The 10,837-nt window shown below is 43.8% G+C and overlaps 1 protein-coding gene across 2 annotated transcripts in view; it reads left to right on the top strand.

Moving 5' to 3' along the window:
• The window catches only part of Uaca (uveal autoantigen with coiled-coil domains and ankyrin repeats), an 87,954-nt gene that overhangs the window by 64,183 nt on the left and 12,934 nt on the right, over positions 1 to 10,837 (top strand). For both annotated transcript variants that reach the window (XM_026779477.1, XM_026779478.1), the window contains exons 9-14: positions 280 to 317; positions 3,095 to 3,163; positions 5,082 to 5,189; positions 6,995 to 7,027; positions 7,744 to 7,842; positions 10,687 to 10,723. In XM_026779477.1, the coding sequence (XP_026635278.1) occupies positions 280 to 317; positions 3,095 to 3,163; positions 5,082 to 5,189; positions 6,995 to 7,027; positions 7,744 to 7,842; positions 10,687 to 10,723 (384 nt within the window). The remainder of the gene's footprint in view (positions 1 to 279; positions 318 to 3,094; positions 3,164 to 5,081; positions 5,190 to 6,994; positions 7,028 to 7,743; positions 7,843 to 10,686; positions 10,724 to 10,837) is intronic.

Below are 10,837 nucleotides of genomic sequence, written 5' to 3'. Positions count from 1 at the left end.
ACCCTGGTGGAGCAGTTGGGGATTGCCTATCTGCCCGAGTGACTCTGTGACCCAGTGACCCTGTGACCCTGGTGGTGCAGCTGGGGATTGCCTATCTGCCCAAGTGACCCTGTGACCCTGGTGGTGCAGTTGAAGATTGCCTATCTGCCCAAGTGACCCTGTGACCCTGGTGGTGCAGTTGGGGATTGCCTATTTGCCTAAGTGACCTCGTGGAGAAGTTGGGGAATAACTTCTAAGTTATGCACTGCTGTCTCATACATTTTCTCTTTAAATCCTTAGGGAGAGAACTTTGGAGGAAAGGAGCATCTTTGCAACAGGTGTGCCTTTATTTTAATTTTTAAAACTGTTTTACTGTACCCTTTAGCTAATGTCTTCCTTAAGACTGGTTAGTGAGTCCACGTGGGGTTTTGGGTTTAACCATATATCGTCTGCCTCAGTTGCCACTGCCCACAGAGTAGATCTTAGGGCATGAGGTCCTGTTATAAATACTGTGTCACTCAGCTCAAGACAGGGGACTTTAATTGCAGTGAAGGTTTCCGGTAGGATGTCATATCCTAAATGGGGTCTTGAACATCCTTACTGAGATTCTTCAAGGGATTTTGGCCTTAGCAACAGAGCTGATGTACTGTTTTAGACGATTCTTCCAGTGGGATAAGAAATGAAGGAAAAAGTGGATTTGTTTTGGGTTTGGAGACAAGTGTCTTGCTGTGTCCTTGGTCATGCTGGTCTCCTGTTTCAGCCTCCCCTGAACGCTGGAACAATAGGCCTGTACCACCACCCCTGCTGAAAGCAGCTCAAAACTGACTAAATGATATGGTGTCAATACTACTATGGAAGGTTTTATTTCTTTTTAATGTCTTTTCCATATGCATTTAATTGAGGGCTTGGCTAATTAAAAAAAAGCATGATGCGCAGAACACTTTACTTGGTACTAATTTTAACCACGCTCACGTGACCCCTGCTTAGGTCCCAGTTTGAGTGAAAGCCTTAACACAGTCTTCTCATCTCTCCAAGTTAGAGTGGGGTCTGGTTCAGGACACCCCGCTCCAAAGCTAGCGCTGGCGGCAGCTCCCCCTCCTGCTGGCTGCTCCTTTCCAGGCCTCCCACTTGGCTCAGTGGGGACGTCTGGCACTTGCAGACTCTGAGGAGGAAGGAACCAGGTACTTTGCCAGCGTCCTCCATGCGCACTGCATCATCCCCTCTTCTCCCAAGGCCTGCTGCAGCTGCAGCATGGCTTCCATCCTCTCCATCAGAGCGCATGCACACTCATGCATGGGTCTTGTCTGTTGATAGTGTCTGTCATCTTCCCTGACCCCCAGAGAAGCTGAAGCGTGGCATTCTGAGATGCACATCTATTTAATCAAGAGCATTGATTATTAGTATGGAAATGAAATTTTGTCCTTGATGTAGGAGTTATCTAAGTAAATGCAAGGAGTCAATATTTTGCTGGAAACAGTAAAACAAATTACTCCAAATCCCATGTTTTCTTAATTTATTGAATGTATCTATAGAAATCAGTTTCAGAGTGGATTTGTTCTTTGCTGGGAGACATGTGTCTAATGCCAGAGAACCCAAATGGTCAAAGGCAGACTGGCTAGCTTGAACGTCTATGGGGTGCGAGTTGCCATTCTGATCACTGAGGAATGTGTGGTGTGTTGAGTCCCTACCCTCGTTGAGTGCTCTGGTTAGGAATAGAGGTGCAGTGAACAGAGGAAGAAGACATGGTATCGTGGCAGATCAGTGAGGGATAAAGATAGAAAGATCCTGAGCTGTGAGAGAAGCCTTGCAGGGGGAGGTCCCAAGCCCTTTGTGGAGGTGTGCGTCTAAGGCCAGTGCGACTGCAGTGGTGTGCACAGGTGTGAAGAGGCCAGATGCCAGATCAAGAAGGTTTTGTATGGTTGGGACTTCGTATGTATCTTATCAGAGGACTTTTGACCACAGAAGGCAGGATGGAAGTCCTCAGCAGTGTGCAGGGAGCCAGAGGCGCCTGGAAGGGCCTGAGCCTTAACGGTTGGAGTTGATGTAGTTTGTGTGAGGATGACGACGGGGAAAGGAGGAAGAGGTGGTCGGATGAAGGGAATGGAGAAATGTTAGGTACCAGGAAAATAGTGTAGACCAAATTATGGCTACAGTGCTCCTGTGATGGAACCCTGCCTTCTGATTCTCCATCCAGACCTATGGTCAAGTGATGCTTTAAAACTCAATTAAACAAAACTCAAACCAGCAATATAACGTACAAAACCAAACCAAACAGAACCACCTTGGAGAATTGAACTTGTAGCTTTAGAAAGCAGCCCAAGAGCAGAGAAATGGCTCTCTGATCAGCTGTTGTGCCTGCTTAAAGACGGAGGTGGATGAGCAGCAAGGGGGATTATTTGTCCTTTGTCAACTGCTGCGCTGTGTTTGTGTTAAAGCAAATCTCTAAGCTGGAATAGAGTTTCAAAGCAGCAGGTGTAGAAAAGCAGATGCATCCCCAGCGCAGTTCTGTGGGCTCTTTGTTGCAGATCAGCTGCACCATTGCCTGCCTCTCCCTTCACTGGCTTCTTGAGGTTTTGTTCCAGCCACGCTCAGAAAGAAACCCATGCTTGTCTTTCAAACAGCACGATTTCCTCTTCCTCCACTGGACGTTTTTAAAAGGGTTTCTTCTTCCTCTGTGTGGTGGGTGGTGATTAGAGAATGACTGTTTTGTTTTGTGTCTCTTATGTATTTTCCATTTGAAATGTTTGTATCTTTAGTTAAGACGCATCCTTAGTAGAAGTTTAAAATTCTAATTTAATGCCTGTGTCTCTGGAGAGGGGTTCATCTGTGGAAACACTGCCACCTTGTGTTGTGGATGGGGAAATGTAACATTGGATGAACTGAAAGCTACCCTTCCACAGGGATCGCATATCAGATGTTTACATTATGATTCTCACAGTAGCAAAATTCCAGTTATAAAATGTCAGCAAAAATAATTTTCTGGTTGGGCTCACCACAACCTGAGGAAGTAACTGTCTCGCGGCATCAGAAAAGTGAGAACCACCTGTTAGGACAAAATGTACTTTTCTTTCACTTCATTCATCCTAACCTGTGGTTTCTTAATGTCTTCCCAAAGCGGAGTTTGTCACACACTCAAGATGAAGGAAACGTGAAGTCAAATCAGCGGGAGCATCGCAGCTTTCAGGTAAGAAGGGGAAAGCAAGTGTATGCTACCTGTCTTACACAGCACTGCAGGGCCCACGAGAGGGCTCAGCACATACGGGAGCTTGCTGCCAAGTGTGGTGACCTAGGTTCAGTCCCAAGTAGTGGAGGGAGAAATGCCCACTTTTAGCAAGTGACCTCCACGTGTGTGCCTTGGTGTTCTCTCTCTCTCCTTTTCTCACTCTCTCCCCCTCGCCTCCCCCCACATTAAATAAATTAAATAAATAAATGTAATTCAAGAAGGAAAACAATTTGAATGTTGTGTTTAGTGGGAAGAAGAGAATAGAGATAATGGCGAGGTGGCTAGAGCACTAGGAAAACTCGCTGTGGTCTGTGGCCCGTTTCTCACCAGTCCCTTCCTTAGGAACTGACTTTTCTCACAAATGTTACATAATTAAAACCTATGCCATTGAAAACAAATATGTATAATTTAGTATATCATCATATAAGCCATACATTTATGCTCATTTTAGAAAATTATGGTGCTACAGGTGAGAGGCACTAATGTCAGGGAAATAAAGCCTAAACTTAAAGTAGTATTTGTTTTGGTTAAGAAAAAAATAATTCCACTCAGCTAACTTTCACTTTATGCTGGTTAAAGTTTTCCGGGGGAATTATTACTTTCTATTACATGAAAAGAACCTTAACTAGTTTCTTGATTGTACCACTGTTAAACTGAATTGAACAGCTGCTTTTTGTTTTGTTTGGATTTTTTACCTTGTTGCATAGCATTAGGAAAGTAGACCACAGCTGGGTGTGGCGGCTTGTGTCTGTATTCCCAGCATTTGGGAAGCTGGGCACAAAGACTGTCATGAATCCAAGGCCAGCCTGGGCTATAGAAGAAGACCCTGCCCCCTCCCCCCCCCAAAAAAAAGGGCTTTGGGAGCGGGTAGAGAGATGGCTCGATGGTTAAGAGCACATACTGCTTTTGCGGGGAACCTGAGTTCAGTTCCCTGCACCCGTGAAAGGTGACTCACAACCTCCTGTCTATCTCCAGCTCTTGGGAACCCAGCACCCTTTTCTGGTCTCTGGGGGGATCACATTCGTGTGTGTGTGTGTTGTTGGGGGGGGGATGTGTACATTCTTGCACGTGTGTGCGCACACACACACATACACACACACAAAACTAAAAACTTAAAATGTGTGAACTGAGCCCTTATATAGAAAATTATAATGTTTTGTGAGAGCCATTATATAAGTATCAGTTTGGGGGAAGAACTGGAATGTTCTTGTAAGTTTGGGAATTTTTAAGCAGAAGCTAAAAGCACACAACCTTCTGCTGCTTTGTTTCCATTAGGTTGCTTCTAGGTTTCACCTATCACAGTGGAAATTCTGTGCTCTTGTTTGGCTTGTACTTACCGGCTATTATAGCACTGATATATATTCCTGTTTTGTTTTAGATTTCTCAGTCGTGAGAGTTGTTGGAACTATGGTATTGTGAGTGGAGGTGTGGCTTGTGGAGGGCATGTGCGGGGCCTGGGCTTGGAACCCAGCAAGCCAGCAAAACAAAATGCACAGAAAACTTAAAAAAAAAAGATTCTTTTATTTTGTATGTGTGTGTGCGTGTGCATGCGTGTGTGAGAGAATGTGTGTGTGTGTGTATGTATGTGTGTGTATATGTGTGTATGCATGTAAAGTGGATGCCCACAGAAGATCCCCTTGGATCTAGAGTTGCAGGTGATGTCTACCCAGCATGAGTGCTGGGAACCTAATTCAAGTCCTCTGCAAGAACAGAAAACACTTAACTGGTGAGCCATCTCTTCAGCCCCCACACAAAAAAGTATCATTTATACTTGAAACTGTTTTCTCGGTGCACATCTGTATGTGATAGCAGTGTACCTTCAAAGTCTTCCTGTGGCATTGCTCCGTTATGTTGATTTATTATGTTTTTATTATTAAAGGATCTAGAGATTGAAAATGAAGATTTGAGAGAGAGGTTGAGGAAAATTCAGCAAGAGCAAAGAATACTCCTGGACAAAGTCAATGGCTTACAGTTACAGCTGAATGAGGTAAATAGTCTGAATATGTTTTTGGGGGGATTTTTTTCGAGACAGGGTTTCTCCGTAGCTTTTGGTTCCTGTCCTGGAACTAGCTCTTGTAGACCAGGTTGGCCTCGAACTCACAGAGATCCGCCTGCCTCTGCCTCCCGAGTGCTGGGATAAAGGTGTGTGCCACCACCGCCCGGCCAATAGTCTGAATTTTAAAAAGAAAACTCAAAGCTGTTGTATCAGCTGTAGCAATCATCCACAGTCACTCTTTGCCTGGGTCCTGTCTCTCAAGTCAGGGTGCTGATGGAGGTGAAATTCATTGGTGGTACTTGTTGGGTGTCGTAATCTTATTGGGGTGAAACCCTTCACCTCAGACATTCAATGTTATACATGTGAAGTGGCATCGGACAGTGGCTGTTAGGCGAGAGGACAGGTCACCATGGCTGCCGCACCCGAGGGTCTTCTTATGAGAGATGTGCTTCACTGAGTTTTGAGAGAAAGCCAGATGGGCTGAGGAGGTAGTTCAGGGTATTGCTCCAAGCAGGATCCCAGAAGCAGTGGTATACATGTCGGTGCATCCTCTGGGGTTTACAGAGTTGGATGTGTGGACCAGAGAGGTAGCTCAGTGGTTAGAGCATGTACTGCTCTTGCAGAGGACCTGGGTTCAGTGCTCAGCACCCACGCCCAGCTGCTCACAGCCACCTGTAACCCCAGCTCGAGGGGATTCAACACCCTCTTCTGGCCTCCACAGGCACCTGCACCCCCAGCTCGAGGGGATTCAACACCCTCTTCTGGCCTCCACAGGCACCTGCAATCATGTGCACATTTGTGCACATAAAACTCATAATGTACACGAAAAGTGAAATAAAATCCTTTTTCAAATGGATGTATAAGAAATTTCAAAAGTAAGAAGTATCTATACGTCATTATTTTCAGGAGGGAAGGAGAAAATACTTGTAGTTCAGTTCAGCTGAGTTGTACTTTGAGTGCCTGTTTTATCCAAGGTGAGTTGTCATGGGGAAGTCTCTAGGGACACGTGTGATCATGAGGAAGAGGCACGCAATGGTTGTCCTTCCAGTGCTAACATTCTCTGCTCTTGCAGTAGATTTTAGATGTCCTTGCTCGTAGGCCCAGTCACATCGTCTCGCTCTGAAGTCACTTTTTCACACTCCGTGTACAAATGAGTTCTCCACTCATTCTTGAATTGAGGAAAAGCCAAAGTGTCAGATAACCTAAGAGAGCCTCAGCCCCAGGATGTGGATACCAAGCAGATATTGGAGAAACACAGAAGCAATGGATTGTGCAGAGAAAGGAAATCCAAAAATAAATCTCCAAACTATCCACTGTTAGTATTATCCATAAGATAAAAGGATGTTTTATCTATAAACATAGATATAAAAATAGGATGTTTTAAAGAAGGAACATTCTGATTCCAAAAATAAAACTAGTGAAGGGTAAGGACTTGATGAGTATGAAAATTTGGAGTTGGGTGAACAGGTAAGAGCCCCAGCCTCTGAGTTAATAGGTAACCCAGAAAGAGAAGAGTGACGGAAATCACAAGGACTGAAGATTGTTGACAGAGGAAGAGGGAGAGCGTGTGAGTTGGGGAGACTCTTGATTCAAGTATCAAAATATTTTTGCAGTTAGTGAATAGCATGAACAATAGACAGCTCACAGGACAGACGAGGTACCCAGAGACATAGCTCCTCACATCCTGTCCCCAATCTTAAAGGCATGCGCCACTCATCCTCAAGGTGTTTTCTAGGCTCATGCTTTTTAAGGAAAATGTTCAAGAATTAAAATGCATTTCCTCTTCTTAACCTTAGGAAGTAATGGTCGCCGATGATCTGGAGAGTGAGGTAGGGTGCTACATTTTATTTTAAAGCCCACAGATGGCCTGTAGACGGGGGTGGCACTAAGGTGGAGATTCAGGCCTGATCGAGGTGGACACGAACATGCTATTTCTGAACTCTGTGTAGCATGGACTTTACATATAGAACTCAACATAGTATAGACTTTATATGTAGATGTTACACATAAACCGCTATATAATATGGACTTTATGTATAGACATCGTACAAGAACTTTACATATATTTTCTATAAAGACTTTCCGTATAGACCTTTTCCTAATGTAGACTGCATATACTGAACTCAAAGTGCAGCCTTTGGGTCTGGCTAATAGGACAGCGTAAGTTTTCATCCATATGTTTTTACAGCACCTTAATTACCACAGTAAAAGTTGTGAAGGTCAAACAAGCTGTGTACAGCTGGAAGACTGTTTTGAATGTAGTTTTCATGAAACTTGTTAAGGAAACAAACAAATCTAATTATAAAGATGTCTGAAAATACTGATTTAAAACAATGAAATTTCAAATGCTTTAACAATATTGCTTATAGAGAGATATATTTTATTGGTACATTTCTATAAATTAGAAGTTCTGGTAATAGTTAAAGTCTACCAGATTGGAGACTCTCTCCAGCCAGTCCCTGGCACAATTCCAGTTCACGTTTTCAAAGTAAATGTTTACCCTGTCTCAAACAGAGGGCCAGTTTATTTTTCCTTCCCATTTCAGAGAGAAAAACTGAAGTCCCTTTTGGCAGCTAAAGAGAAGCAGCATGAAGAAAGCTTAAGAACCATTGAGGCTCTGAAAAACCGATTTAAATATTTTGAGGTACAGACAGATTAAATTATTTCCTCTATTCTTCTTTACAGTGGGTAGTGGGAAGGGGCCTGGTGTCAGAACTGAACTTGAATTATGAATCCACTCTTTATTTCAAGTCCTTGAGTTTGTGGTGGCTTTCCTTACCTGCATAGACTTCGTAGGCTCGGTGAGAACATTTTAGTGAATGACATGGAGGTGACATTTAGTTGCTTTCTAGGCTCTCGTCCCTAATCTTCTTCAGTGTTTATTTGTACTTTTCAAAGCCTTATGCACTGTTTGAGCCTGTGGCCTTACAGTGGTGTCACTATAAAGATGGGGAGATGCCATGTAAGCTCCCAGGAAGGGCTCTGTTGGGCTGGCGCTGCTCCCAGACTGCTGTAATCGTCTGTTTTGATCTGGGTTGGCATAGACAGATGTGCACATGTGGAAGGTCACTGCACTGCACAGCTAATATTGGGATACTTCAGTAAATTTTAAAAGTTAGGACAAAAATCATGATTTTAGATTTATGAATGCCAGCGAAGGTTATTTAGAAACACAGCTCTGGAGCTTAAGAACAAGCTGGTGACATTGTCTTCTGTTTTTCCTCACACTCGTGGATGCCACTTTAAAGTTGGTTTTGAAATCGGGCAGTAGGCTGTCTTTTCAAAGCTCTGGCTGTAGGTGGGGAGCCACTCTGTGCAACATGCCTGCATTGGCACGCATGTAATCCCATGTGAAGGCTTTATTTGACAGAGTTTTTCCCAGAAAAGGGCTCGCTTATGGGAAATGGCAGAGCCAGGGATTGAACCAGGCATTGTTGATCTTCTCTGCCCTAGGGTGCTCATGAGTTCATCACAGTCTGACACCTGAAATCTGCATGCTGCTTAGTTTTCAACTCAATTTCAGGAGGCAGATTCAGCCTGTCTTAGAAAGTCACATTTTTCCATTGCTTTGGACAAATGCATCAAGTTTAGAACTTTCAAAGAGGCTATGCTAACCTAGAGGAAATTCATTTATTTTTCTTATCTCAAAGCCAGAATGTGTTTTTTAAGAAAATTATGCTGTATGTGTATGGATGTTTTGCCTGCACATATGCCTGTGTGCCACATACCAGCGGCCACGGAACAGAAGAGAGCATTGGATTTCCTGGATTGGAGTTACACACAGTTGTGAGCTGCCATGTGGGTGCTGGGAATCAAAGCTGGACCTTCTGGAAGAGCAACAAATGCTCGTAACTTCTGTATTTATTTACTTTTTAAAATAAAAATTATAGCTAAAGTAAAAGTAGATAGTGTAGTCTTAGTGGTAATGAGCACACAGCCAAGGTCTTTTGTTTCCTTTGCATAATTTGTGTGTTATTTCCTCTTTCAGTGGGTGTGATCATGTTATATGCCCTGGTTAGTCACTTTCCCATCAGGACAATGGGGACATTTTCCTGAGTCAGTGCATATTCATTGTGATGAATTTTTATACAGGCATTTTTTTTAAGCAAAAGGAAAATTCCAGGGCCTACTTACATGTCCCTATGAAATGAGTCATTTAATTCAGACTCACCATTTACAGAAAATTCTCCATGTCCGTGCTCCTGAGCTCTGCATCTGCAAATGAAAGGACAGTACATAAACCACTAACGGGGAATTTCCCTACTGAACATGTAGAGCTGCATTGCTTCCTGTTATTTTCCTAAAGGAATTCCATATACCAGCTGCTTCCTTGGCGTTTACCTTCTGATGGACATTGCAAAGAGTCTAGCAGTTGGTTAAAACACGCGGGAGGATGTACATAGTCCAAGCCATGCTCTGCGCTCTGCCATGTGAGAGATCTGAGAGTCTGTAAATTTTGATATCTCTGGACACACAGGCATGACTTGTGTGTCCACAATATTCCTAACGATTGCACATCAAAATTATTTGGAGATATTTATCTAGTTTATCATTGGGAGAAACCCGGGCACTTTAGAATGAGGCTAGTTTTATGTTTTAATTGAGAAATTAAGAAAAGATAAGAAAGCCAAGTTAAGTCTTTTGAACTCCTGTGTGTATTGTGTCCCCCCTACACACATACACATGTAAGTCCGTGTAGTGAATGATCATAGGCTCTAATATTAAATGCCGTGTAGCATGAACAGCTTACCTACCCTTCCATGTGCTTCGCCTGCATTTGGGCACTAACATTGGAGGTGAGTTAGTTTAGTTGTGAAGTGCTGGGCTGTAGGTGATACTAATTTAGATGTCAAATACTGGGCTGTGTTTGCCGTGCCCCCAAACTGAAGGTTGGCATTGAGCTGTTGTGGCTGATGCACCTTGACCCTGGGAGTAAATTATTTTCACCTGTGCACTAGTCTGTGGCCATCCTCACTTGGGAAAAGGAATGACCCAAGTTTTAACCCAGGGTGTCTGAAACGTCTCCCTGCCTTTTCCTTACTGATGGCTTTCTGCCATGTTTAGGGCTTTGCCCCGGTTTATCCTGGCAATAGTAGTAGTCTGCAACTCTGAAAAGATACCCCAGAGTCTGCCCCAGCTGTGGGAATGGACATGAGTCCTTGCTGTGACTGTGGCCACTTCCTTCCCTCCCAGGCACAGTGGGATAGCAAGTGGGAGCCTCCAAGGTTTTCAGTTCATTTGCAGCTCATTCTTCCTGTGTTCAAAGTAGTGCAGTTTCTCCTTGGAGCTCTTGGCTGAGTTGGTTAGTGTGCTTGCTCCGTCTGACCCCATCTGTTGCTAGCACACTGTCCTTTGTAGGCTCCAGGGAAGCAAGGCATGTCCAAAGGTGTTTTCAGGGATGGGTCCTTTAGAACTAAAACACATAGAGCATTTGACAAATTGGGGCCATGTACATCTAAAACGTTCTAATTCACACTTCTGATTTCAGAGTGATCATTCAGTACCTGGAAGTTACTCCAGTAACCGTAAGTATGAATATGTGGGCAAACAGGGACGACTGTGCCTGTGGTCTGTACCCCTATACATGGTGCTACAAACAGTAACGACTGTGCCTGTGGGCTGTACCCCCCTGTACATGG

This window comes from Microtus ochrogaster, chromosome 5 (genome assembly GCF_000317375.1).
Source record: "Microtus ochrogaster isolate Prairie Vole_2 chromosome 5, MicOch1.0, whole genome shotgun sequence".
NCBI classification, from domain to species: domain Eukaryota; kingdom Metazoa; phylum Chordata; class Mammalia; order Rodentia; family Cricetidae; genus Microtus; species Microtus ochrogaster.
The sequence above is the reverse complement of the archived record's forward strand: the minus strand, read 5'-3'. Positions and strand labels throughout refer to the sequence as shown.